Source organism: Aspergillus lucknowensis (assembly GCF_044049455.1).
Source record: "Aspergillus lucknowensis strain CBS 449.75 chromosome Unknown BJX67scaffold_4, whole genome shotgun sequence".
NCBI classification, from domain to species: Eukaryota; Fungi; Ascomycota; class Eurotiomycetes; order Eurotiales; family Aspergillaceae; genus Aspergillus; species Aspergillus lucknowensis.
In genome coordinates, this window is record NW_027263548.1 from 953,637 (window position 1) to 978,845 (window position 25,209).

Below are 25,209 nucleotides of genomic sequence, written 5' to 3' on the forward strand. Positions count from 1 at the left end.
TTTACAGATATCTCAATGACATTTCCCCAATTTTTCGTTTATGCTAGCTCCGCGGTCCCAGTGCAACATGTTATAAGCTTATCTCTGCACAGTTTAATTCGGAAACAACTTCCATTTCCATTTGTATCCACTGGATTAAAGACCCCTTGGCTTTCGCTGACAAAGGAAGGGCTAACCATATCACGTGGCTTCTACGAGAAAGTGTTCGTGCAATATTAACAGTGTCTATCCCCACAAGCCCGTACATAGTCACTCAACATCTAACTTATACGCCAGCTCCTTCTCCAGAATGCCTTTCAACCTCCCCAGTACACTACTTACCATACCCTCCGAATAGTACGCCTCATTATAGCAAGCCGAAATCGTCAACCTCCCCTTCCACGTCCACACGTAAAGCAACATCTGCCTCGTCATCATCGTAACCCCGAACCTGAATCCCTCAACTCTCACACCTTTTCCCACTTCCCCATCGGAGGAGACGTACTGATGCCGAAGGTAAGACTCTACAATACCAAGACTACTCAACGTCACGCCAGATGGTGGCTTGGGCGGAGGAGCACTGGCAGCCGGCTTGGGAGCATTGAACAGTTTCTCCGCGTGTATCGCGTAGATCCAGCGCAGGGAGCGGACGGATTCGTCGTTGTACCATGTTTTGTAACTTGTTGTTAGGTCTCTGGCAGCGGGGGTGAAGTCCTCTCCTCGAGGGACTGTCGGAATGATGCTAGCCACGTACGTCTGTACCGCGTGTTCGGGACCGTTGTACGGCGTCGGTAGGTATGGACGGAGATTCACGGCCATGACGGTCGTGTAGTCGGATTTCTCGCCGTCCGGCGAGAAAGAGAAGACTGTATGTGCCAGTGCGGCGTGGATAGCTGCTGAAACGGAGATTCCTTTTGCCTTGCAGGATTTCACTAAATCGGAGGTTGCGGAAGGGGAGAAGTTTAGATCCTTCTGCGTTGTTTCGCCGGGCGGAGTCGTATTCTCTCCTTCGTAGGGAAGACCGCATGCGTTGATTGCCTTCTTGTGCATGTTGTCAATCCATCGTTCCGCATAAGTCTTTGATGCTGTAGAAGACGGCGACGAATCCATGGGCGGGCAGGCCGCGGCATCTTCGAGTGGAGGGGAGATACAATGTATTTGCTCCTCCGTTGGCTTTGGGGATGAGACAGGCTTTTGAGTTGTGAGTGTGAATAGCTGGTCAAAGACCATCATACACCCGACTGCATCCATTCTCCAGTGCGAGGCAAGAAGAACAAGTTCACAGCTCGCAGGATTGAAATGGAGGCTGGGAAGATCCCGTGGGCCGGTTGTACGGACTATCTCGTCACTTGATCTATCTGATTCGAGAAAGAACGTTTCATTTGCCCACGCTTCGACATCTTCTGCATTTTCAAGGATCTTGTAGCTCTTGAATGTGGTCCCATTGGGAACGACGGCGAGTCGCGGGTGCTTGATGACCAATGCTTTCCACGCATTGCGAAGGGAAGTAACCTGTTCGCTAGAAGGGATGTTGACAAATGAAATCTTGCAGACGCCATGAATTCGCCAGTGCTCTCGGTGGAGATGCTTGAATGTAAGGCCAACGCGACGGTAGATGTATTCTGCACCCCCGAAGGGTGTGCTTAGGGTTTCTGGCTCCATGTGACGCGACAATCAATTGACGAAATAGATCTGAGATTGCGCCGAGTCTACAAAACAATAGAGGCTATTTCATATGGATTATAGAGACAGCATTCGCAGGATCAGCTCTTCTCTCGATAGCTGAAGCCGTGGAGGTCGCGGAGCCGAGCCACGAGCTGTAAACTCCGAGCCGAAGGAGAGCTACACACCCACTTATATCCTATTTCTTTGCCATAATTTGCCATTATTGGAATACCTCCCTGGTTCCTGGTACATGGGATGAAACCCGTGAATGCAGTGAACATGACTTGGGAAGAAGTCAGCCCCGGCCACTTCCAGCGCCCTCTCGGCGAAAACGAACGGTTCATCAAAGCTATCGGCGACCGCGCACACAATGCTGGTCGAGAGCACTGGTCCGTTACGGCTTATGCAACATTTGATTTTAAACTTAATTTCCCAGACTCTTCTGCCGATGTGATCGTGGAACGACTCGGACAAGCATGGAAAGCACTCCGTTTCGAACATCCCAGTATCGCCTCGATTGCTGGCGAAGATACTGTCGATTATATCGTCCCTAAGACATCGGATCTCGAACATTGGGTGAACCAAACTTTCTCCATCATCGATGGGGGTCAAACCCTCGACGATGTCATCGCTGGTCTCAGGCCATCGCAATACGTAACGGGTTATTATCTCCCCCGTACTTCGCAGTTCCTCATCCATCTCGCACACTGGCGAACAGATGGATACGGCGCCCTGCAGCTTTTGGATTCTTTCTTCGGCTCGAGCTTGAATAGCGACGCAGAAAACTTGCCGTGGGGAAGCGAGGTTTCTCGCCTCGTCCCAACGGTCGAGGAAGCGCTGGATAATCCTATTGACTCGACACCCGAGATTCATGAAGCCGCACAAAAATACTTGTCCACTGTAGCTCTTACCAAAGACGCAGTGGGAGTCGCCCAGACAAAAGACGTTTCCACACCTCCCGCTGGAACACGGAGTGCTCATCTTCGGTTTTCGCCCGAAGCCACAGAGGCGATTACGAAGGCTTGCGAAGAAAAGGACATCAGTGTTCTCTCCGCGGTACATGCATCCACTGCCGCAGCAACCTGGCAATTTGCATCCCTGGACTCCAAGATAAAGCCATATACCAGTACAATGCGATTCACGCTCCGCCCCTACCTTCCGGAGCCCTACAACAACGCGACCGTCGCCGCGGGCATCTATACAGGAGGATACATGTTCCAAGTTCCAGCCTCTCAATCCTGGCTTGAGACTGCCAGTCAGTATCATCATGAATACGAGACCGGTATCACGGCAGATTTCTTGCGGTCTAGAAGGCAGTATGCTCGGGATGTATTAGAGAAGATGAAGACTCCTCCCCCTCTACCTGCGACACCGCCGAGCGAGGTCGACATATCTTTTGTTGATGCACCGAGTCTCATCAAGCCCACTTATAGTACAACAGACCGTGGCGTAGTTGAGGTGCTCGAGGTTGGGCTTGGCGTGGAGACGTTGACGAGGCAGATGTATTGTTTTGTGTGGGAGTTTCGCGGGTCACTCGAGTTGAGTGTTGTGTACAACGAGGCTTTCTATGATCAGGCCTTCGTTGAGAAGGTCGTGATCGCTATTGGCGATACTCTTAAGAGAGAACTGGGCTTGTCTACCTAGGTAACTATGGGCTGGGGTGGCTGGCGGTAGATTCACCTGTCTCAAATATTTTGTATTACAATCAATTCATATATGTTCGTGCTGCATATTGTCTAGCCCTTGCAACCCTGCACTATATTCCGAGGAGGTTGCAGGAAACAGAAAACTCAAAAGTATGCCCGTCGGTCAGTAAATATGGTTTGATTTACATGCTGTAGAGAGATTTGCAGAAAGGCCCTGCAATGCAGTGTCGATGAATCACTCTATAGCGATGTTAGTGCTGAATTTGGAAGCGTACCTATGCATATATGATACGTGAAGTCGCAATATATTGTCTAGAAGGGTTCTATATCTCTCAATTTCCGCTTAATGATTCTCGAACATCTTCTCCACAACCGCTACACACCGCAACATAGTTTCCCATAACCATCAGCCCCTCACTAACCCTCTCAAGCCTTCTAGTTCAAGGCCAGTGGACAGGCACCGGGTTATAGTAACTAAAGACCTCATTGGGATCCCACTTCCTCTTCAACGCCGCCAACCTTGGCAACTTCCTCGATGTGTACAGAATCTCCGGTCCCTCATCGCCCTGCGCATAGTTATTATAGAGAGTCAAATTCCTGAACCCACTCGTCTTGGTAAAATGATCCCGCGACTCAACCAAGAAATCATACACGGCCTCCTCATTCGCCGGGTCATCCTCAAAGACATCCTCAAAGTAGATATGCGTCGAGATATCGCGGTACGGGTAGGCCGTCTCCTCGTCCGGCACAGCACGCACAGCCTGGTTCGGGAACCGCGAGAATACCACCGCGGGCGTGACGCCCGGGTAATCGCGCCAGAAGTCGGTGAAGCGCGTTGTGTAGGCCGTGAAGGCGTCGACGTCGATGTGCGTGACGCCCGCGCCGCCGTTGAACAGGTGGTTGTTTTCCTTACAGGCAGCTGAGTCGGCGCCGAAGTATAGTGTCGAGTAGAGGATGTTCCAGGGGACCACGGTGAAGTTGGAGCGTGTGGGCTGCAGGTCGTAGAAGGGCTGTAGATATGGTTGTGCCTCTTCTTCGGGGCCAAAGTAGATGAAGTTGACTGTGAAGGCGGACTGGAGCAGAAGTTAGTATGTTTAGTAGTGCTTCTAATGTTATTAGGGGGTGATGAACGCACCTCATCTGTCTCGGCGTTGTAGGAAAGAATCAGCGTAATACTCAAAATCTCCGGAAGAGTTTCATCGAGGGCCTTGAGATTCTCCCAGATGGACTGGTTGACGCTCGCAGGGAATTGCATATCTCCTTCGAGGACCTGGCCGTTATTCGTAGCGTCAAAGACCTGGTAGGTTGCCTCAACAACAATACCGAAATTCCAGCCAGCGCCGCGAAGACCCCAGAAGAGCTCTTCATTCTCGGTCTTGGAGGCAGTGACAAGGTCGCCGGTAGCGGTGACGAGTTTGACGGACTCGAGTGCATCGATCATGAGACCGAGATGGCCCTGCAGAGGGCCAATTCCTGCGCCGAGGGTTGCGCCAATTGAGCCGACACAGTCTGCAGCACCGGTTTCTGTTCACTCGCTTTTAGACAGCGTCCTGAAGTAATAGGGGATCTTGTGGGGAGGGAGACTTACGGACTTCCTTTCCAGCAGCATACAGTACGTCCCATACTTGGAGGAACTTGGTCGCCCCACCAATGGTAAGGTAATAACCAGTCTCGTCAAGCTCGGCGTAGCGGAATTTGCTCAGGTCAATGTTAAGGCCATTGTCCAGTCTGTCTAAGCCTGCAGAAACACCGTGGCCGGCTCCCGTGGTTAAGAAGGGGATGTTGTTTGCAACAGCAACTTTGACCTGGATCTATTAGCATGAATACTACGGTGTGGTGTGGGTGTACGTGGGGGACACAGACAATGTTCTGAATGTCCTCGACCGTTGCAGGCTGAATAGCACCCATGTACGTTGGGGCAAGATAGTCGGTCCACCGCTGTTGAACATTTTCAGTCCAGTTAGCCCACGAGGGGTAGAAGAATTCGGCCTCGGCTGACAAAACAGGGCGGAAGAGCGTTTCAAGAGAGGCATTCAGTGCCATGCCAAGCGCGGCATTGGCCACCAGCAGGGAAACTATGCGAGAGCAAATCATGGCGAGTAGTGCCTCCGAATGTCTCTGTCTCTGGTGCCAAAACTCAGATTGGAACCTTGGTTGCAGGCATTCTTATACCCCTACAACACCAACCAGGAACTTCCATGCCAGTGCCTGGAGGGCCCGAGAGGGGGTCAGCACAGGAACGTGAGAAGAGCACGAGGCTTGCAGAACACGATGACGAACAGGGGAACGGGCTTGGCCACTCAAGACAGGAGGAATTCCCCATCAACCCCACAAAGTGTGTGGAGAAATCCATAAATGGACCCGCTTGAAGCTGCAGGAAGCCGCCCTGGCGTGCAAAACTCCGATTGGCTGCGGCTCGGCTACCAAAACCCCGAACAGCCAATCAACGTGTTCAAAGATCTCCAACTCTGAGAGCCTCGAAAACTCCGACCCATTGACAAGCAATGCCAAAACAGGGTCCAGAACCATCAGAGCTTTGGTAGAAATATCGTAAATCCGTTCCTGACGATGAGTCTCGCGGTTAAGGCGCGATTAAGACGCGATAAAGTCCGGCGGGGTGGCTGAATCCCGAACTCCGACTGCTGAATCATCCGCTCTGTAACCCTTGCCAAGCCCTACCATTCGATTCCATACCAGGTTACCAAGCAGGAGTTGGATAGGAATTGAATAGGACTTCCTTGATCATCTGGAAATACGGCGGGGTTAAGTTTTCCGAGATCGCATAATCTGGTTTCGGAGTTGCGCGACCGCATTCCATCGAGTTCTTGCGGGAGAACTGAAGAATATATAAGAGCCTCAAGGACTAGCTCTCGACGGCTTATCTAACAACAACAACAAAAACAAGCTCAAGAACAGTCAAAGTGGCTTCGCTATTCAGCCGCGTCTTTCGCTCCTCCTCGCTTAAAAAGGAGAAGCTTCCCATTCCTCAAACGCCAACCAAACCAGCACCTGCAACCAAGATCACCGAAAAGAACCCTGTCAGGATGACCGTCGCTTCCGACATCACCCTCTACACTGACAACACTCCCAACGGAGCCAAGGCTCCCATCATCCTCGAGGAGCTCGGTCTTCCTTACAAACTCGAGCACCTGTCTATCCAGTCTGGCAGGCAGAAGGAGGAGTGAGTTTTTTCTCTCCACCATACGTCGTGTTCGGGAGTAGTTTTCTAACAAGTCCGCAGTTGGTTCCTCAAGATCAATCCCAACGGCCAGATTCCCGCTATCACCGACGGCAAGCAGCGCGTCTTCGACAGCGGAGCCATCCTCCTCTACTTGACCCAGAAGTACGACAAGGAGGGCAAGGTCAGCTATGCGCCTGGTACCCCAGAGTACTATGAGCAGTTGAGCTGGATCTCCTGGCAGATTGGTGGACTCGGACCCAAGACCGGTACGTGTTATCTATTGTTTCAATCACCACCAACGTTGTTGTAGAGTATCAAGTGTTCTAACACAAAGCAGGCCAAGCCCTCGCCTTCGCCGCCTTCGCCCCCGTGCGCTCCGACTACGCCATCGAGAAGTTCCTCAACGAGGCCAAAGGGCTCTTCGGCGTCCTCGAGTACCGTCTCAAGGAGTCTCCCTACCTCGCGGGTGACAAGTACACCATTGCCGACATCGCTTCATTCCCATGGGTCTTCCAGGGCGCTGATGCGCTTGACCTCGACCTGGCCGAGTGGCCGCATGTCAAGAGCTGGGTTGACAAGATTATCCAGCGGCCTGCCGTCCAGAAAGGGCTGTCGACCCCGACGCCGCCTTTTACAGCGGAGCAGTTCAAGGAGTTTTGCCGCGCTCAGAGGGCCGTTGTGCTTGCTAAGGAGAATACTGATAAGCACTGAGTGGGGAAGACAGGAAGGGAAGGAATGGTGGTTATTGATGGAGAGTGAGTGAGTGAGTGAGAGGCAGGTGTTTTGGGATGATAGATAGTTTGGTTTGACTTTATGAGAGACTGTGGATTGAACTTTGTTTTGCTTGAATGTCTTGGCCTGCAGTGCATTGTATACGTAAATATAAATATATATACATATTTCCGTAGATGCTGGCTGTGTCTCTTCGCTGGTGCCACCCAGCGAGCGAAAAAGAACCCAGAGGTCTTCCCTCGCTCGTTGACATTCCCGGAAACTGGCCAAGGGCGTACATAGTGAGGACTATTCAACCCCATGATCTCCCACGGCCACTCATACAATTGGTCCGAATCAGCTAGGGGATCAGACTATGATGCGGGAGGCTTACGGGCCGGATCCCTTACCCGGATACTATTCTTGGGTGACGTTTCAGCGAACGCAGGGAAGATCAACTCTTTACATACTTGAGTGGATTCAGGAATATAAAGTAAAGAAAAGGTAGCCCATTCATTAATACACATAATGAAAGCCGTCTATATCAATGCTGAATAACTACCCAACGAAAATTCAATTTCGAGAATCCACATATCATCACCAGTCCTCATCTGGAGGGAGAATGTCCGGCTCAGGCCCAGCGGGGACAATAACCTCCCCTTTATGGCCCTGGTTTCGAAGAAGCGTCGCCAGATATCCTGGTTTATACTGTCGTGTGGTAAGCAAGAACACAAAATGAAGTTTAAAAGAGTGTCGGAGGGGACTTACTATGTGTAGAGCAGTCGTATCTTTGAATGCGCCACGCGTCGTGCCAGACTCATCCCAGTACAGCCGTCTCATCCACCGATCGATATGCGGGTATCCGTGTCGAATCATCCGGATACTACACCGGAAGACCATAAAATACGCGACGTCGAAGCGGATCATTGTAGTGAAGAGTCTGATATCTGGGTCTGTGATTGCCTGGCCGAAGAGGTATGTGTGGTCCGGTTGTTGTAGGTGCGATTCGATGCGATCAAGCGCGATGAAGAGTTTGTTCACGTTTTCATCGTACGCTGCTTGCGTGCCCGACAGCCCGGTTTTGTACACGCCGTTGTTGACCTGGTCCTGCATCCACTCATTCCACACTTCGATTTCGGTCCGGAGTGGCGAGGATTCGGGGGGATAGTACCCTCCCAGCGGGTGAGCCGATTCCCGCAGAGAAGGCGGCAGCAAGTCGTCGAATTCCGTGTAAAACATGCGAATAATCTCGGCGCTTTCATTGTTAACGACCGTCTCCCTCCTGCTGTCCCAAAGCATCGGCACAGTAAACCGCCCGGTGTACTGGGGATCGGCGTGGAAATAAAGATCGCGCAGCCGCTTATGCCCATACAGCGGATCCGCCGCGGCTGTCCCCTCCCGGCCAGAAAAGTACCACCCCTCCGGCCCCATGTCGTGATCGAGGAGGACAAGGGGGATGATCCCCTCGAGCCCCTTCAGCGTGCGCGCAATATTCGCCCGATGCGCCCACGGGCAGGCGAGACTGAGGTACAGATAGTAGCGCCCGCTCTCGGCGGGGAACTCTGCATCCTTGTTTCTGGAAATCGAGTTTCGAAATACAGAAGGCTCCCGACGGAAGTGCCCGTCTGTGTCGGTGAGCTTGTAGATGCTCTTGCCGTTGCTGTCCTGCGTCAGTGCGTCAGTGTTTGGGGTTCACAGGGGGGTTTTGTTTCCGCAATGTGCACGTACAGAAGTCATGGTCGTGATAATTCTCGCTTCGCGACCGAGCCTGCGTATCCCCCTTGCGCAGGAGGGGATCATGGTGGGGACGCTGCGTCGTGCCTCGCACACGACAGTTGTAATAAATGCCCTCATTCTGTCAACGGGGTTCAGGCGTTTGGGACGATGAGGGAACCCCGCGGAGTTCGGACTAGGGCGGAAGGCAAGTCCGACCGTCTCTCTTGTGTTGAAACCATCTGCGGAGTTTATAGACTAGCCAGCCCATTAGGGCTTCGGGGGGCGCGGCGGGGGGGGCAGTGGCGCTCCTTAGCGAATGCAGCACAGGCTGTCGTTCGCGGGCTTTTAAGGCCACCAGTTGCCCGCGCCCCGTTCTCCATCTCACGACGATACAGACCTCGCTTATTGACCACAGAAACATGATGGTTTCTCCCCACTTTCTTCTCGCTCTCTCGAGCGCGCTTACTTTGGTTCCTGCTCGGCCTTTATCAGCCCCGGCGCCTCTTCCTCCGAGCGAGGATCCGTGGTATACCGCGCCAGAGGGCTACGAAGATGCTGCTCCAGGGACCATTCTTCGCATTCGCCCGGCAGCCGACAGTCTTGTCACTGCAATAGGAGCAAATGTCTCTTCAATCTATAATATTCTCTATGCCACAACCGACAGCTTCGACAAGCCCTCGTTCGCCGTCACCACATTGCTGATCCCATCCAAGCCCGCGGGCAAGAATGGAACTCGCCTTCTCTCATACCAAATCCCATATAATACTGTCAATCTCGATTACAGCCCGAGCTATGCACTAGAGACGCAGTTTGCCTCGGCCTTCTCAGATATTGGTCCCGCCCTCGGCCGCGGCTGGTTTGTCAATATTCCTGACTTTGAAGGCCCTAAGGCGTCCTTCTCGGTGTCAGTTGAAGCCGCTCACGCGACGCTCGACTCGCTCCGCGCAGTGCTCGCAGCAGGCCAGGGACTCCAGCCTGGAAGCCACACGCGAATCGCGTTGTGGGGATACTCTGGGGGCTCGATACCTAGTGAATTTGCAGCCGAGATTGCGCAGTTGTATGCACCAGAGATCAATCTCTCTGGCACTGCAATTGGCGGCCTCGTGGCGAATATGACACACGCGCTCGAAGTGACCAATGCAAAATCATACGCCGGACTTGCGCCACTCGTCACTTTGGGTCTGGCGACCCGGTACCCAGAAGTCCAGAGCTATCTCGACAAAAACTTGAAGCCCTCAGGGCGCTATAATGCTACCATGTTCAACTCCGCGGCACAGATGGCGACGTTCGACGCGTTTGGTGCATTCGTGAACCAGTCCATTGGTGACTATTTCATGACGGGTAATGAATGGCTCTACGCGACCGACCTCGAGGCTGCTGTCAAGCGCAACTGGCAGATGGGGAAATTCGTGTTCGCTCCAACCGCCCCCATGTACGTCTACAAGGCTATCCACGACGAACTGAGTCCTGTCGAGGATACAGATGTCGTGATCCAGAAGTACTGTGATAATGGAGCAAACATTCTGTATGAGCGCAATACCGTTGGTACGCATCAGGACGAGTATGTCCGCGGCAACGCTCGCGCTTGGGCATGGCTAGTGAGTGTTCTTGATGAGAGCTATGAGGAAGTGTACGATTCGGCTGGATGTACCATTCGTGATGTGACTATCGATGGCGCTACCACACCGGGGGGGTCCATGATGGCGGGTGTGCCGTTCTAGACGGCTGTTTTCTTGACTTTGCGTTTTATGCATGCAGCCTGCGGAGTGTATAGGATGATGTACAACATATAGAAAGTTTATGAATTTCATGAGGGGTGCTTTTTGTTTTCTTTTCTTTTGGTTCGCAGGTAATCGATCCCCCTGGAGTCAGGCCTCGCGATCAGGCTTCGCATTCCCACACCAAAAGCATTTATTCCTAATCATCCTTCTGTAAATTCCCCAGCTAACTTTCGAATTTTGGGCAAAGAGAGGAATCTGGAACGAACGAAACTACAGGTCCACTCTCCCATGCTCCCCTCCATGAACGGGCACAGGATTATGCACACTAAACAATCCCTTCGGATCCCACTTGCTCTTCAGGCGCGTCAGCTCAGGCAGCTTCCGACTCCCATACCACGCGCCCGCACCCTCGTCGCCCCGCGCATAGTTCGAGTAGACCGTATACTCCTCGAACCCAGAAACCCTAGCAAACTCGTCCCGCGCAGGGCCCACGAATGAATCGACGGCCGCATCGATGCCGGGATCCGTGTAGAAACCCTCGATGTTCATGAACGTCTTGACCTGCCTCTGCGCGTATGCGGCATCCTCATCCGGGACATCGGTGACTGCGTCGTTCGCGTACCGCTGGAGCAGCAAGCGGCCCTGGTAATCTGGGTACTCGCGCCAGAAGCCGTCGAGGTCGTTGAAGAAGGATTCGAAGGTGGGAACGGGGGTCTGCTTCAGGCCCACGGTGTAGATGTTGATGTGCTGGTTCGGAATGCAGGCACCGTTGTTGCCGCCGAAGAAGCTGAAGAACGCCGCGTCCATGAGCTGCCTGCTTGTCACGGTGGAGATGTTGCTCATGGTCGGGTTGAGGTCGACAAATGGTTGCATGAGCGGTTCGCCGGTGGACTGGGGGCCGTAGTAGATGGCGTTAACGGCGATGACGGGCTGTTTCATTCCAAGTTAGTCTCTTCCTAGATCAAGGTGGAAGGGTAGCGTACTTCATTACTACTCCGATTAAAGAACGCAACCCCCGTAATCCCCAGCTCCTTAGGGAAATCCTCGTCGAAGCCACGCATAATCTCAAAGAAGCTCCGATTCGCGCTTGCAGGAAACACGAAATCCGCATTCATCGCGAGGCCATTATTGACCACGTCCGAGACCCTGTACGTGGCGGACGTCACGATCCCGAAGTTGCTGCCAGCCCCGCGTAGCGCCCAGAACAAGTCTGCATTCTCGGTGCGCGAAGCCGTGAGGAGGGCACCGCTGGGCGTTACCACGCGCACGGATTGCAGCGCGTCGAGAAGCAGGCCGTGGATTCCTTGCAGGGAGCTTATTCCGCCGCCGAGGGTTGCGCCGACGACGCCGACACATTCACAGGAGCCGAGGGCTGAACGATCAGTTAACATACACAACCGCTCGGAGCTGGAGTAGTGGGTGTAGACATACGAAGCTCCTTGCCATTTTCCCAGAGCAAATCGAGCAGCTGGCTGACTTTGGTCGAGCCGCCGATCGTAAGCAGGTTCTCCTTGGTATCGAGCTCGACGGTGCGGAAGTTGCTCAGGTCGATCGACAGCCCAGTGAAGGTGCTGTAGTTGGAGATTCCATGGCCGCCGCCCGTCGTGAAGAATGGCAAGCCTTGGTCAGCAGCAATTTCAACCTGCAATTGTCAGCCAATATACGATTTTGGTTATTCGCATGATGTACGGAAATAGAATATACCCACAGTTATCTGAATATCGTTTTCAGTCGCGGGCTTAATTGCACCGATGTAGGTCGGTTTGTTGTAGTCCGTCCAGCGCGGCGTCAGTCTATCGGGGAACTCCTTGTCGGTTGGAAGAATGATTTCGGCAGACTGCGACAGGTAGGGTCCAAATATCGAGGTCAAATTGGGGAATGTGGTGGAGGCAGCGGCTGAGGCGCCGAGGATGGATTGGACGACGAGGCTGTCTGGTAACATTATGGCACTTCTCAAGCCCTGGCAAGCTGGAAAACAGAACAAGTCGTAGAAGCTGGGCACCGGGGGGCGGATATACCACGAGATGGAGGAGACACATTGAACTTGGAGTACTTCGGGTGGCCGTGCTGCGGCTCGGAGCTGCACGTTGCAAGCCTTCGTTGCGCTGCGTTTTCCATGAACGAATCAATCGATTTCATTCGCTGGCATTCGTGCATTTTGAATCCCGCGGGATTTCAGCCCAGGCACCCGTGGACCCCGGTCGTTGGCTTGCTGGGCGAATACTCCGAGCCGACTTGGCTGATTTGCAGCGGGCTGAGTAATCCTCTGGGCCTGGAGGAGTTAACGTATTTCCCAACCGAGCGGATCACCCAACCGAGCGGATCACCTCCTCGATTTTCAACGCGCTGTTTAACACGTTGAATTCAAACCACCACCATGCCACCAAAAGCATGTCAAAGTTGTCAAAAATTAGTTGAGCAAGAGGGTAGGATCTAACTTGCTATCAAAGCTTTAAAAAAATCTGAAATTTAGGGTATTTGTTATGTAGTAAGGGCTTTTAAAGTTCCCTATATAATACTCAACAAATAACTTCAGGGTCGACCTTTTTACATAGAACTCCGCGCAAATAGCCACAGGCTTTCTTAGCTTTAAAAAGATTATTTAGTTAATTGGATAGTATCTTAGGATACACGTGGAGTCCCCCTAAGGCACGCGCAGGTCTATAAGATAGCTAATCTTATCCTGCAAGTAGATATAGCAACTCTATCTATATCTATTAGAAAGAACTAGGTTATAAATCTTATTTAATACTATAAAGAAGTCCAATCTTAATATACAAGAAAGTATAATTATAATTGAGCTAAATACAAGGATCCTAAGGTTATAAAGGGGTGGTTTAAGCAACTCCAGCAGGTCCAGATTGAATATAGCATATTAGATAAAGATATCTATAACTTTAACAAAACTGGCTTTACTATGGGTCAAATAGCAACTACTAAGGTAGTTACTAGATCTTAGATACCTAGAAAACCTCACCTTATTCAACCTGGGAATCATGAGTGGGTGATAACAATCAAAAGTATTAATTTAATGGGGTGGTTAGTTCCTACATGCATTATCTTCAAAGGAAAGGTTTATATTAAAGGATAGTATAAAGAACTTGCCTTGCTAATAGACTAGAAAATTAAATTAAGTTCTAATAGTTAGACTATAGATAAGATAGGCCTCCAGTAGCTTTAAAAGGTCTTTATTCCTGCAACTAGCAGCTGTATAGTTAGCCAATATTAATTGCTTATATTAGACAGCCATGGAAGTCATCTTATACCTGCTTTCAACAAAATCTACAGCAAAAACAATATTATAGCTATTTACATGCCTTCTTATTTATTATATCTTCTACAGCCTCTTAATATTAGTTACTTTGGTCCTTTGAAGTCTATATATAGTGGTTTAGTTAAATCAAGAATGCACTTAGGGTTCTATTATATTAACAAATTCAACTTCCTAAAAGCCTATCCCATGGCCTGTACAACTATTTTTATGCCTTAAAATATTTAAAGCAGCTTTGCTGCAGCTGGTATACAGCCATTTAACCCCGAGCAAGTTCTTAACAGGTTGAATATCATGCTTGCTACACCAACTCCACCTAGGAGCCATGATAGGGGCTCTATAAGCTCCTCAATGCTAGCAACACCTCATACAGTTCACTAGCTATAGAAAAAAGCATCTTTGCTTAAAAAATTGCTTAAAAATAGTTCTCAAAGTCCTCTAACACCTTTAAAAATGGCCTTACAGCAAGTTCTAAAAGGCTGCGAGATAGCTCTATATAATACTGCCTATCTAGCCCAGGAAAACCACAAGCTCCGCACGGAAAATAAGAAGGCAAGGCAGAAAAGGCACTAGTCTAAATGCCAGATACCTAATAATAAAGGCCTATCGATACAGGAAGGTAGGGACCTCATGGTGTTGAGAAATAATCAAGAACGTGAGGTAGGGGGGTCTTCAATGATGTCTGCAGCTCAACCTTCTGAGGCGCCAAGACACGCTCCACCAACCTGTTCAAACTGTAATATTCAGGGCCATATTAGAACTAGATGTCCTGCTCCTTTAGTTACCTAATTTTAATCTATATCGGCGTTGGTTGGTGGTTGAGAATCGATTCAAGTTCTAAAAGCGCGACCGAAATCGAGGAGGTGATCCGCTCGGTTGGGTGATCCGCTCGGTTGGGAAATACGTTAGGGCTTCGCTCATGGGTCTGAGCGGCGCAATGCAACGTGGAACAGAATTATCAGGGCTCAAAGGCTCGATTTTAAGTGCTGTACGTTTTTTACTTATTTCGGTACATTTATCAGTTTCGTGATTTGAATTCTCGTAGTCCAATTTCTAAAAACCCGCTACAATAGCTGTGTGAACTATGCTCCTCGGTCCATGCTCTCGACTTTCTTGTACCTAAACCAAACAACATTCAATAACTCATTCTAATCGTGCCGCACATACTTGCTGAACTTCCGGATTTGCTGGCCGTAAAGTAGGAACAGGACAGGAATAGGGGCAAAGACAACGCCGCAGAGCCCGAGAACACCCGTTGCCCAAAACACCTGTTCCGGAGCAATTAGTCATTTGTATAATCCCACATCTCATAACGGAACTGGATGCAAAACATACCCCGAGATTCCTATACATCGGAATCGCCAACAGCGGGAACACCCCTCCAAGCAGCGATCTCACTACGACAGTCCCCGCAATCGCCGAGTTCGCGTTCGTCGTGTAGATGTCAATCAGGTATGCCAGCGACTGCAGGAGGATAACCTGGAGCCCAAACCCGATCGGCACTCCAGACGCAATCTGCGGCCAGGCATTGATTTCCGCGCTCGAGGTGCCCGCGAACCAGAAGAGACCGATGGGGAGGAGGCAAGCCCCGACAATCATTGGAGGCAGGCGATCTTCAGGAGAGATTACGCCGTCTTGCCGGAACTTCTTTTGCAGTGTGGTCAATGTGTAGCGCACGACGTACGCGGATCCGAGTATGATGCCGAGCACGATTGAGATGGAGGGGAGGGTTCCCTGTACGAGGGCCCAGTGCCGTTGCTGGACGAAACTGATGGGGTAGGCCTGGAAAACAATTAACATCGTCATCTGGGCGTTAAAATGATTGAATCGAGTTACTCACCATGAAGAGCAGATAGACCATGCCGAATGTGAACGAGATGTACAGCGTCATGGACACGAGAATCGGCTCCAGCAAGAGCATGACGAATGGGCGGCTAAGGTAGCGGACGAGAAAGTCGACGGCGCTGACTGGTCTCTCCTCAAGGGCCGCACGTATTTTCGAATCTCCTGTCTCATAGCGAAGCTTGATTGCCCTTCTCTTCAATAATACCGGCACGTATGTCTCTGGGAGAATGAAGTAGCCGATGGCGCTGAAGACGGCCCCGAGAATCAGCGACAGCCACGCAGTCCATCTCCAGCCCATAGACGTTTCCACCAGTATCGCGCCAACAATCGATCCAACCGAGGGTCCGATAAGCGTCGTCGCGGCGAAAATGGCAACTGCAACGCCTCGCTCGACGGGGGGAAGGAAGTCGGCCAGGTAGCCACCGACGATGGCTGGAGAGCCCGCAGAAGTGACGCCTCCGATGAACCGGAAGAACAGGACAGTTTTGATATCCCGCGCTACCCCTACTGGTATCTGCGACAGGATGAAGCCTAGGTACCCAAGGAAGAGGGGCAGCTTGCGCCCGTAGAGTTCCGAAGCAGGGCCCATGATCACTGGCCCGGTCGCGAATCCGAACACGTACAGCGACGTCGCCCACGACATTGTCTCCGGAGCTACATTGAGCTCATTTGCGACAGCGGGGGCAACGGCGCTGAAGACGGCGCTGGAAAAGGTTGCTGCGAAGGTCATCGCGCCTAGGATCGAGGCACAGGCCCACTTCCTCCAGGATGGCATATTCATGGGGTCGCCCGGGTCATCGGGGCCGTCGAATGTGACCAGCAAGTATTGTTCTTGGTCATCGTGGGAATTGAGGAGAGGGCTTGTCTCGTCGATTGACTCGGGCTGAGGGTTCGTACTCATGGTGCCGAATATGTTCAGCTGGCGAACAAAGAAACTTTCGCGTGATGAGAGTCTTCTGCTTGATACAGCCAAGATATCACCTATATACCAGAAGCCTCATTTCGCTTCATCGTCGTGGCTCGGAGTTTCATCTTGCACTCCGACTGGGCGTAGCCAGCTTTGGTGGGCCAAGTCAGGTCATGAAGAGCCTGACACATGGACCCTCCGACCAAGTCGGGGACGAGGCGCGTATTAATCGAGTTCTCCCCTGCAGAGACGGAGACGATCATTGGCCAGGGCTGGCGAGAATGCTGATGATGTTGGGCGGGTTTCGGGATTCGACAAACCCGCCACATTACACATCCTCGGCAAATTTCTTCCCATTTTCTTCAGCCTTAACCAGATGATTCAGCTGTAAATACGAATCCTCCTTGGGAAGCTTCTGGACCCTTGGTCCGGAGCCGAACCGAAGCATACTGTGCCTGTTTTGCGGTGGATCTCCACTCTGTACTCCGACTGGATTACTTTTTATCGGGATCGTGAGGTTATTTCTAACCCTAAGTCCGGTCAAGATGCTATATAACAAGTTGTGTGGCTCTCCATGGCATCTCAATCAAGCCATAGTCCTCAGAACGAGCTGAACCGACCTCTAAGAACCATGTTTGGCAAGCCAGAACCCAGCCCGCACAATCCCTCGCTGGAGAAGGAGGAGGGCACTGCCCCGGCCAACCTCTCTTCTTCTTCTGACAACTCCGTCAACGATGTCACGGCGGTTAAGGGTGAGCTGGTCCAGGACTGGCTCGAAGGATGGAAGCTCTTGAGCGTTATAGGTGGCGTAACGCTTGTCTCGTTTCTCATGCTGCTTGACACCTCCATCATCTCGACTGTGAGAACGATTGGATTCCCGACCGGAGGGCACAGCTAACGGATTCCAAGGCCATCCCTGTCATCACGCGCGATTTCAACTCCCTGGTCGATGTCGGGTGGTACGGTAGCGCCTACCAACTTGCCAGGTAAGCTCTTTTCCCGCTGCGTTTCGTGGTATCATGGATCCAAACTGACGGGCTCAGCGCGGCTCTGCAACCCCTGACTGGAAAGGTCTATGAGAACTTTAGCGCCAAGGTACGTGACACACACCACAATCAAATCAACGCTCTTTCGTATACTTAAACGATTTGCAGTGGGTGTATATCGCCTTCTTCGCCGTCTTCGAGGTCGGATCCCTGATCTGTGGTGTGGCCACTGATTCCAAAATGTTGATCGTCGGGCGTGCCATTGCTGGCCTGGGAGTGTCTGGCATTTCTAACGGCGCCTTTACTATCATCGCCGGCATCGCCCCAATGCATAAGCGACCAGGTACGTGACGCAATCGGCGTGCATATGAATCTGCAGGCTAACTGCGTCTCATCTAGCCTTGATTGGAATGGTCATGGGAAGTATGCTTCACTTCTCTCGCTCCACCTGAGCATCATGCTGACACCAAAATTGCGCAGTCTCCCAGTTCGGTCTGGTGATCGGCCCCCTCATTGGCGGAGCCTTGACGGAATATTCGACCTGGCGCTGGTGTATGTTACCCCCCCAGTGAGTACGCAGAGAGGGAAGCCCTCCAACTAATTGTCAACCAAGGCTTCTACATCAACCTCCCGATTGGCGGACTCGTCGCAGCGCTCCTCGTTTTCATCACCATCCCCGACGAGACCCGCAAGCCCAAGGCAAAAACGGTCGCGCCGACCATGCACCGCGAGCTCGACCTGATCGGCTTCGCCCTCTTCGCGCCCGCCGCGATCATGCTCCTTCTGGCGCTGCAGTACGGCGGCAACCAATTTGCCTGGGACAGCTCCGAGGTGATTGGCCTGTTTGTGGGTGCGGGCGCGACCTTTGTGGTCTTTGTCTTTTGGGAGCGCTACAAGGGCGACAACGCGATGATTCCGCCGAGCATCATGGCAAAGCGCGTGGTTTGGGCTAGCTGTCTCTTTTTCGGCTTTCTGATGAGTTTGCTCTACGTCGTTACCTACTACCTGCCTATCTACTTCCAGGCCGCCAAAGGGGTATCGCCGATGATGAGTGGCGTGTATCTCCTGCCAACGATTATCGCGCAGCTGATTGCGGCTGGACTTTCTGGGTTCCTCGGTATGCTTGAGTCCTTTTTTTTTTTTTTTTTTCAGTGGGCAATTGCTTGAAAATGCTGACGAACGTCCATGCAGTCCAAAAACTCGGATACTACCTCCCCTTCGTGGTGGTGGGCGCCGTATTCAACGCCATCGCCGACGGTCTGCTCTCAACGCTAGCGCCACACACTGGCGCCGGAAAGTGGATAGGGTACCAGATCCTGGCAGGATTCGGCCAGGGTATTGGCCTGCAAATGGTAAGATTTCCCCCTTCCCGTCATTCCACCTGGGGAATTTACGAGCTCTCTCATCGAGAGCACGCAGAAAAGCACGTCGCTGACTGGTCGCTTTCGAAAAAAAAAAAATAGCCCGTAATAGCCGTGCAAAACAGCCTGCCGCCGCCCCTCATCCCCGTCGCAATGGCGCTCACCATGTTTTTCACGACCTTCTTCGGCGCGCTCTTCCTCAGCTTCGCAAATACCGTCCTCACCAATAGCCTGCGCACCCTGGTCCCGCAGTACGCTCCCAACGTCGACGCCCAGACCGTCATCGCTGCGGGTGCAACCGACCTGGCCTCCGCGGTCCCCGCGGCCGACCTGCCGGGGGTGCTCGTGGCTTATTCCGAAAGTGTCAACCGCGTCATGTACCTTTGCGTGGGCGCTGCCTGTGCGTGCTTTATTTTCGCGTGGGGTATGGGCTGGAAGGATATTCGGGCCAAGGGGTCGTCATCGCCGACCAGCACGATTGTGTCGCCGGCCTGATTGAGAGAGTCCAAGCGAGGACCTGGGCGCAGGTCTGAGGTGAGCCCGGGTGTGAGTTTGGAGGAGGAGGAGGAGGAGGTAAGACAGGGACAGGGGTGTGAGAAGCACGGTAATCTCCGTCTGGGGCAGTTTAATTGGGGAGACGATACAGCCAACATGAAGCAATTCCACCATATAGAGATTATAGACTCAAGTATATCAAAAGATCTTTTGGTATTTCAAAATAAAGGTCATATAATAGCTATGTTAAATTTTAATTAAAATAGTGTAAGAGCCAGATCTATCTTAATAATATGTAGTATAAGGGACCTTCTTAATCTGTTTAATTACTTTAGGACCTGGAGTCTACCGATTCTATCAAAGTAAAGCTTTAGAAGACCTCTTCTGTTACCCACATCTCAGGGCCACGTGCAAAAGGTAATCTGGACCATTAGGCATATCTGACCAGGGGAGAGATCTTGATCAAATCCAGGAGGCTCCGTGCTTGGCAGATCAATGAGCAGCCCAACAAAGCAGTTCTTCGTGAGGAGAGCCGGAAACGCGGCATTATTGCTTATCGGAGTCGTCTCTCCAAATTATTAATGTTGTGTCTTATCTTTCCTATCGCGGCCCACTGTGGTTCTTTAATCTTACTCGAATGCTGGTCCGTTGGGGTAGGAAGAAGCGTTCCTATAAATAAACAATGCCGGGTCGCGTTTCATGGAGTTTGAGGATGCATTGGATCAAAAGCAAAAATGATTTTTGTATGTCGGCAAAGTCTAAATCTTGCAGCGGTGCTGTCGCTGCTCTCCACTGTCGTCGCCGCCTCCGTCACCAGCAAGGGACAGACTGTTACTGTAGAGGGCAGCACATACTTCGTCCCTCCGACTGTCGTGACAAATTTGAAAGTCCCCTCTGGTCGTTTCAAAGACGAGTGTGACCTTGTCCCACTCACGGTCATTCGGAGTGACTCAAAGAAATTGGCCACTGCCGGCATTAAGGAGGTGGTGGATAGCTACGAGGCATCTGACGATGTTTTCAACACGGGGTTTCTTCAGAGTATGCACCCTTCTCAATACTCTCAGCCGCTACTGACGTGGAGCAGATATATACGTCACATACAACGGTTCTCATAAAGGACCGAGCCATGCCCTATCTCTTCCTCCATCCTGGGGGAATGAATGGCTGGGATTTGCGGCACCATATGGCGCAAAGAACGCGGTGCACAACACCAAGGACATTCCACCAGGACCATACTTTCTGAGTCCAGCCACTGGGAACGTTTTTGAAGCGTATCTTCTATATGCAGACACAATGGGATCGTTTACCGAAGGCCTAATTCAAGCCGGTGACGGCTCCTACAATTTGCTATCGGCAGGCCTCCAAGGCAACGCCTTGACTATCGGCGTGCCATCTCGATTATACTTTACCAAAACTCCCAAGCAGCCCCTTGCCGGCGTACGACTCGGAGTCAAAGATATCTACGATATTAAGGGCGTCAAAACTAGCTGTGGAAATCGAGCCTACTATGACCTGTATCCACCAGCTAATACCACCGGTCCCGCCGTCCAGTCGCTCGTTGACGCTGGTGCAGTCATCGTCGGGAAGATGAAGACAAGCCAATTTGCGAACGGCGAGTCTCCGACAGCAGACTGGGTAGACTATCACTCGCCATTCAATGCGCGGGGAGATGGATACCAGGATCCTAGCTCGTCCTCCTCCGGTCCGGGATCTGGTATCGGTGCGTACCCATGGCTAGATATTGCAATCGGCAGTGATACTGGCGGTTCAATCCGGAACCCATCGCAGGTAAACGGTTGCTTCGGCAATCGTCCGTCGTGGGGCCTTGTTTCACTGGATAACGTCATGCCGATGTCCCCTCTCCTTGACACAGCCGGCTTTCTAACTCGCGATGCGAAGCTCTGGCGGACTGCGTCGGAGGTGATGTACGCAGGCGCCCACCTCACATCCTACACGAAATACCCCAAGAATATCAAAACAATTGGTTTCCCAACCAGCGCCTCCACCGAAGTCACCGGACTCGTTCTCGAATTTCTTTCCAACCTTTCTGCCTTCCTTGGCGGGGCAAATATCTCAGCACTCGACTATGATGAGCTCTGGGCCGCCACAAAGCCCTCAACCGTATCAGCGGATGAGACTCTCAATACCCTTCTCAACCTCACCTACCCTATCTTAATTACTAAACAGCAATTTCCGCTCGTCGGTGGACCACTGTACACGGACTACGCAGCCGCAAACGGCGGTAGAAGACCCTTTATCAACCCGGTGCCACTCTCTCGCTGGAACTGGGGTCTAGGCTATCCCGAGTCGCAGCTGGAGGCAGAGATTGAGAAAAAAGAAGTTTTCACCGCGTGGTGGAATAGTACCGTGCAAGTATCCGACCCAGAGACCTGCTCCGACAGTTTGATTCTGTACGTTGGTGCCACGGCGTCGCCGAACTACCGTAATGCGTATCGCAGGTACGTCACTCAAAAGACCGCTCTCGGGTTACGAGAATACAATAGCAGGATGCTTGCTAATTCATTCAAAAGCATGCCCGGTATCCCAACTGGATTCTCGCCATCCCGTATCGCCAACATAGCTGGTGTGCCTGATATAGTTATTCCAGGTAACGTCCACCCACCCCCTTCAGATCTTGAACTGGTGCTAACGGCGGCCTATTAGTCGGCGAAGCTCCCTATAACTCGACTATCACTCTCCAGCCGGAATACCTGCCTGTGGCGGTGGATATCATCGCGGCTCACGGGTGTGATCTCATGCTGCTGAATCTCGTCAATGAATTGGCGGCACGTGGCATTATCAAGGAGCCGGGAACGGGGTCCTTGATGTATGGAAATGGGACAGCTTACTATTAAACTGGAAGGTAACTTGCAATTTTTGTATTTCCGGCCTGTAAAGCAATAGAAGATGCGATAACATAATCTTTGATTCAGCTACAGAACCACACAGTCAGGGCTAGCCGCTTTCGTAATAGTATACGCACCGAGCGCCAAAGCTTTGGCTTGATGCTCCTTCTCGGCCCGCATTTTTCTTTCTTTTTTTCTTTTTTTCTTTTTTCCTATTCCCAAGGATCAGCCGCGATGTCTGCCCACAAGCGTAGGAGGAAGGGCGAACGTCTCCACACGACGATCCGCGGCGCCAGAGCCCATCCCGTTGGAGTCGGAGCGTGAAATCCGATGGAACAGTCTAGAAATCCGGGATATCAGTTGTACACCTCGGACGCAGGATGCAGAGGGCTCGAACGGACTGTGCAACAGGGAGTTGAAGCGAGAAGCCCAGACAGCCAAACTCCGAGCCGGGATCCCAATTCGGATAAGGTTATCGCCGGGCTTAACCCCGCCCCCAAGAGGAAGACGCAATGCTGGGCCCAAAACGTTCGGTGCCACCTTCGATGGGAGATCAGAAGCTCTCGGTGAGGGCATGCTGCGGGCTGGACTGACGCTAGCACTCTCGTGGCTCAATAAGATTCGTACTCGGACTTCCCAACCCCGAACACCGCGGTTCAGCATACCTCACAGAACCTCCCAGATGAGGAACAACATATATTTTGTCGGGAAACCAGCAAGCACTTACATAGGGCACAATCATACTGACATTCCACCTCCACAACTTGCGGCCTCGTTTCTCCTCTACAATGTCTCCTGTTAACCGCGCCGCCTGGATAACGGCCGAGAAGGCCTACCCCCTCGAAGTGAAGGAAGCACCTTACACTTCCCCCAAAGACAACGAAATTGTTATTCGGAACCGCGCCATTGCCTTGAACATAGTCGACTATGGCCGTCAACTTCTTGGAGCGGGCCTCTTCCCGTGGACCACTTACCCAGCAATCTACGGCACGGATGTTGCTGGCGAGGTTGTCGAGGTCGGATCTGCTGTAGCAGGGCGCTTCAAGCCAGGCGACCGCGTTGTCGGCCTTGGGAGTGAATTGAAGAACGACAATCCCGCTGAAGGCGCTTTCCAAGAATACGTCGTTCTCCAGTCCCAACTTGTCTCCCACATCCCGCCCACCTTGTCCTTCGAGGACGCCTCTGTGATTCCCCTGGGCATCAGCACGGCCGCCTGCGGCTTGTTTCAGAAAGACCACCTTGCTCTGCAATTTCCAACTGAGCCTCGCGCGGCGCCAACCGGTGAAACTGTTCTGATCTGGGCTGGCTCATCCAGTGTCGGCAGCAATGCCATCCAGCTCGCCATTGCCGCAGGATACGAAGTCTTTACTACTGCCTCCCCCAAGAACTTCGAATATGTGAAGTCCCTAGGCGCCACGCAAGTGTGGGACTACCGCAGTCCAACAGTCGTCGAAGACATCGTCACCGCGTTTGCGGGTAAGACGTCCGCCGGTGCGCTCGCGATTGGGGATAATTCCGCTGTGCCGTGCGCGGAGATTGTCTCACGCGTCGATGGCAAGAAATTTGTGTCTCTTGCAAATCCTCCTTCAGGTAGTCTACCGGCGGGTATCGCGTCGAAGTTCATTTTTGGCGGGGACTTGAAGGATAACGAGGTCGGCCCCGCGGTGTTTGAGGCATTCCTGCCCAAGGCGTTGGCTGCCGGTACGTTTCAGGCAAAGCCCTCTGCGGAGGTTGTTGGGCGCGGACTAGAGAGCGTACAGCAAGGGTTGGACGATTTGAAGGCTGGCGTGTCTGCGAAGAAGTTTGTTATTACTCTGTAGTCGTGTTTGGCAGCGGGTGGTAAATGCAATGCCCAAGCCCTCGTACCCTGATAGTGTTGCTTTTTACACAAGGCTGCAAGCCAAGTCCATATACTTCGGCTTCAGCCTATAACAGGAGTTATTATTTGCAAAGTTTCTTTTTAATTTCGAATAATCAATATTTTAAAGTATTAAGCTTGTGGCTTAGTTTTTCCTCTTAATATTCAAACCCTGGCCTCCTATTATTTGTTATAATAGGTAGATCTCTCCCTTGTCAACTTAGAGCATGTCCTCATGCTTCTTGTTATCAGATATGACGATCCGACTCCCCGAACGCGCCCAGACGTGCCATGACTGCCTCGTGAGTACGAGATGTAACATGAACCCTCTTGCGAAGGTGAATTCCTTGGGAAGTGGACCCAAGTCGATCTTTGTCGGTCGCTCCCGTCTGGAGCGTGCAGGGCGATTTCCTTCCCCGGAGTAGCGCCAAACCCACTCCGCATTATTTTTGGCAAGGCCCCAACTCGAGGGGATCGGGTGAGAGTTCCGGGTGCCTTGTCGCTGGGCTCGAATCCTTCCTCGCTGCGACAATTCTCCGAACCGCTCGGCTCCCTGGCTGGGCAGTTCTCCGCCTCTCCGGGGGCCAACATCATGCTGCAGGCGCAGGGAGTGGAGTGCAGAAACGAGGTTACATGTGGTTCAGCCTGAGCGTGCAGAAGTACGAGAGATACTTATGGCGTTCATCTCCCCTCCTCGTCGCGCAAGATCATGAAGATTCCTTCCCCCCCCCTCTGCCCCTCGGAAACACAGTTCCTTGCATGTGTCTGCGACTCCAGTCTTCCCATGGTGGCTGCGTTCGGCTCATGTCGATCTCGCTCGCCCGCGCACATTGTTAAAATGTATGCTGATTAATGCGCTCGGGGGCAACCTGTCAGATCGTATCCATGGTACCTCTGTGTGTCCGCAGCCGGAGGGGGAGGTGGGAAGGAGGGACAGGGGTGTATGGGCTAGCCACGGCAGCTGCATATTGCGTGCTGATCGAATGCCAAACCACCATGTGAAGAAGCACCGCAGAAAACG

General features: G+C 52.1%; 11 protein-coding genes across 11 annotated transcripts; 6 read left to right on the forward strand and 5 right to left on the reverse strand.

Moving 5' to 3' along the window:
* Positions 1–209: 209 nt before the first annotated feature.
* Positions 210–1,831, reverse strand: BJX67DRAFT_389940 (uncharacterized protein). The gene has a single exon (XM_071034566.1). The coding sequence runs from the start codon at positions 1,639–1,641 to the stop codon at positions 250–252; it is 1,392 nt and encodes a 463-aa protein (XP_070890218.1). The 5' UTR covers positions 1,642–1,831; the 3' UTR covers positions 210–249.
* A 9-nt stretch (positions 1,832–1,840) lies between these two features.
* BJX67DRAFT_343923 (uncharacterized protein) lies at positions 1,841–3,370 on the forward strand. Its single transcript, XM_071028198.1, has one exon. It carries the CDS (start codon positions 1,900–1,902, stop codon positions 3,286–3,288), a length of 1,389 nt encoding a protein of 462 aa, XP_070890219.1. The 5' UTR covers positions 1,841–1,899; the 3' UTR covers positions 3,289–3,370.
* Positions 3,371–3,576: 206 nt separating this feature from the next.
* BJX67DRAFT_343924 (uncharacterized protein) lies at positions 3,577–5,525 on the reverse strand. Its single transcript, XM_071028199.1, has 4 exons — positions 5,154–5,525; positions 4,879–5,095; positions 4,426–4,814; positions 3,577–4,363 (listed from the first exon to the last, which is right to left on the reverse strand). Exons 1-4 carry the CDS (start codon positions 5,382–5,384, stop codon positions 3,731–3,733), a joined length of 1,470 nt encoding a protein of 489 aa, XP_070890220.1. The 5' UTR covers positions 5,385–5,525; the 3' UTR covers positions 3,577–3,730.
* A 341-nt stretch (positions 5,526–5,866) lies between these two features.
* BJX67DRAFT_219264 (glutathione S-transferase family protein) lies at positions 5,867–7,281 on the forward strand. The gene is made up of 3 exons (XM_071025704.1): positions 5,867–6,471; positions 6,532–6,737; positions 6,809–7,281. Exons 1-3 carry the CDS (start codon positions 6,335–6,337, stop codon positions 7,180–7,182), a joined length of 717 nt encoding a protein of 238 aa, XP_070890221.1. The 5' UTR covers positions 5,867–6,334; the 3' UTR covers positions 7,183–7,281.
* Positions 7,282–7,779: 498 nt separating this feature from the next.
* BJX67DRAFT_377842 (glutathione S-transferase) lies at positions 7,780–8,919 on the reverse strand (the record flags this gene model as incomplete). The annotated part of the gene is made up of 3 exons (XM_071032215.1): positions 7,780–7,890; positions 7,951–8,847; positions 8,911–8,919. The coding sequence occupies 3 exons, from the start codon at positions 8,917–8,919 to the stop codon at positions 7,780–7,782; spliced, it is 1,017 nt and encodes a 338-aa protein (XP_070890222.1).
* A 401-nt stretch (positions 8,920–9,320) lies between these two features.
* On the forward strand, positions 9,321–10,619 carry BJX67DRAFT_377843 (secretory lipase-domain-containing protein; the record flags this gene model as incomplete). Its single annotated transcript, XM_071032216.1, has 1 exon — positions 9,321–10,619. The coding sequence occupies one exon, from the start codon at positions 9,321–9,323 to the stop codon at positions 10,617–10,619; it is 1,299 nt and encodes a 432-aa protein (XP_070890223.1).
* Positions 10,620–10,729: 110 nt separating this feature from the next.
* On the reverse strand, positions 10,730–12,737 carry BJX67DRAFT_343932 (FAD-binding oxidoreductase). Its single transcript, XM_071028200.1, has 4 exons — positions 12,328–12,737; positions 12,051–12,261; positions 11,603–11,991; positions 10,730–11,549 (listed from the first exon to the last, which is right to left on the reverse strand). Exons 1-4 carry the CDS (start codon positions 12,559–12,561, stop codon positions 10,890–10,892), a joined length of 1,494 nt encoding a protein of 497 aa, XP_070890224.1. The 5' UTR covers positions 12,562–12,737; the 3' UTR covers positions 10,730–10,889.
* A 2,178-nt stretch (positions 12,738–14,915) lies between these two features.
* BJX67DRAFT_343938 (MFS transporter) lies at positions 14,916–16,824 on the reverse strand. Its single transcript, XM_071028201.1, has 3 exons — positions 15,731–16,824; positions 15,226–15,672; positions 14,916–15,158 (listed from the first exon to the last, which is right to left on the reverse strand). The coding sequence occupies exons 1-3, from the start codon at positions 16,634–16,636 to the stop codon at positions 15,039–15,041; spliced, it is 1,473 nt and encodes a 490-aa protein (XP_070890225.1). The 5' UTR covers positions 16,637–16,824; the 3' UTR covers positions 14,916–15,038.
* Positions 16,825–17,041: 217 nt separating this feature from the next.
* Positions 17,042–19,714, forward strand: BJX67DRAFT_343940 (MDR family MFS transporter). Its single transcript, XM_071028202.1, has 9 exons — positions 17,042–17,501; positions 17,552–17,628; positions 17,686–17,737; positions 17,797–17,971; positions 18,028–18,051; positions 18,109–18,180; positions 18,242–18,745; positions 18,820–18,980; positions 19,092–19,714. Exons 1-9 carry the CDS (start codon positions 17,217–17,219, stop codon positions 19,482–19,484), a joined length of 1,743 nt encoding a protein of 580 aa, XP_070890226.1. The 5' UTR covers positions 17,042–17,216; the 3' UTR covers positions 19,485–19,714.
* Positions 19,715–20,136: 422 nt separating this feature from the next.
* On the forward strand, positions 20,137–22,447 carry BJX67DRAFT_219323 (glutamyl-tRNA(Gln) amidotransferase, subunit A). Its single transcript, XM_071025705.1, has 4 exons — positions 20,137–20,522; positions 20,569–21,943; positions 22,016–22,092; positions 22,149–22,447. Exons 1-4 carry the CDS (start codon positions 20,219–20,221, stop codon positions 22,337–22,339), a joined length of 1,947 nt encoding a protein of 648 aa, XP_070890227.1. The 5' UTR covers positions 20,137–20,218; the 3' UTR covers positions 22,340–22,447.
* Positions 22,448–22,874: 427 nt separating this feature from the next.
* On the forward strand, positions 22,875–24,279 carry BJX67DRAFT_219338 (zinc-binding alcohol dehydrogenase family protein). The gene has a single exon (XM_071025706.1). The coding sequence runs from the start codon at positions 23,119–23,121 to the stop codon at positions 24,148–24,150; it is 1,032 nt and encodes a 343-aa protein (XP_070890228.1). The 5' UTR covers positions 22,875–23,118; the 3' UTR covers positions 24,151–24,279.
* Positions 24,280–25,209: the final 930 nt, after the last annotated feature.

Bases quoted from the DNA above. Each gene is read 5' to 3' on its own strand.
- BJX67DRAFT_343923 (XM_071028198.1), top strand. From the start codon at position 1,900: ATGAAACCCGTGAATGCAGTGAACATGACTTGGGAAGAAGTCAGCCCC.
- BJX67DRAFT_343924 (XM_071028199.1), bottom strand. From the start codon at position 5,384: ATGATTTGCTCTCGCATAGTTTCCCTGCTGGTGGCCAATGCCGCGCTT. The intron at 5,096-5,153 runs GTCTGTGTCCCC...TAATAGATCCAG, and splicing joins TCGAGGACATTCAGAACATT to GTCAAAGTTGCTGTTGCAAA. The intron at 4,815-4,878 runs GTAAGTCTCCCT...GCGAGTGAACAG, and splicing joins TGCTGCTGGAAAGGAAGTCC to AAACCGGTGCTGCAGACTGT.
- BJX67DRAFT_343940 (XM_071028202.1), top strand. From the start codon at position 17,217: ATGGCATCTCAATCAAGCCATAGTCCTCAGAACGAGCTGAACCGACCT. The intron at 17,972-18,027 runs GTACGTGACGCA...CGTCTCATCTAG, and splicing joins CCCAATGCATAAGCGACCAG to CCTTGATTGGAATGGTCATG. The intron at 18,052-18,108 runs GTATGCTTCACT...AAAATTGCGCAG, and splicing joins GATTGGAATGGTCATGGGAA to TCTCCCAGTTCGGTCTGGTG.
- BJX67DRAFT_389940 (XM_071034566.1), bottom strand. From the start codon at position 1,641: ATGGAGCCAGAAACCCTAAGCACACCCTTCGGGGGTGCAGAATACATC.
- BJX67DRAFT_343938 (XM_071028201.1), bottom strand. From the start codon at position 16,636: ATGAGTACGAACCCTCAGCCCGAGTCAATCGACGAGACAAGCCCTCTC. The intron at 15,673-15,730 runs GTGAGTAACTCG...ATTGTTTTCCAG, and splicing joins TGGTCTATCTGCTCTTCATG to GCCTACCCCATCAGTTTCGT. The intron at 15,159-15,225 runs GTATGTTTTGCA...GCTCCGGAACAG, and splicing joins CGATGTATAGGAATCTCGGG to GTGTTTTGGGCAACGGGTGT.
- BJX67DRAFT_343932 (XM_071028200.1), bottom strand. From the start codon at position 12,561: ATGTTACCAGACAGCCTCGTCGTCCAATCCATCCTCGGCGCCTCAGCC. The intron at 12,262-12,327 runs GTGGGTATATTC...TGACAATTGCAG, and splicing joins AAAACGATATTCAGATAACT to GTTGAAATTGCTGCTGACCA. The intron at 11,550-11,602 runs GTACGCTACCCT...GGAATGAAACAG, and splicing joins TTAATCGGAGTAGTAATGAA to CCCGTCATCGCCGTTAACGC.
- BJX67DRAFT_219338 (XM_071025706.1), top strand. From the start codon at position 23,119: ATGTCTCCTGTTAACCGCGCCGCCTGGATAACGGCCGAGAAGGCCTAC.
- BJX67DRAFT_219323 (XM_071025705.1), top strand. From the start codon at position 20,219: ATGATTTTTGTATGTCGGCAAAGTCTAAATCTTGCAGCGGTGCTGTCG. The intron at 20,523-20,568 runs GTATGCACCCTT...GACGTGGAGCAG, and splicing joins CAACACGGGGTTTCTTCAGA to ATATATACGTCACATACAAC. The intron at 21,944-22,015 runs GTACGTCACTCA...TTCATTCAAAAG, and splicing joins TACCGTAATGCGTATCGCAG to CATGCCCGGTATCCCAACTG.
- BJX67DRAFT_219264 (XM_071025704.1), top strand. From the start codon at position 6,335: ATGACCGTCGCTTCCGACATCACCCTCTACACTGACAACACTCCCAAC. The intron at 6,472-6,531 runs GTGAGTTTTTTC...ACAAGTCCGCAG, and splicing joins TCTGGCAGGCAGAAGGAGGA to TTGGTTCCTCAAGATCAATC. The intron at 6,738-6,808 runs GTACGTGTTATC...AACACAAAGCAG, and splicing joins TGGACTCGGACCCAAGACCG to GCCAAGCCCTCGCCTTCGCC.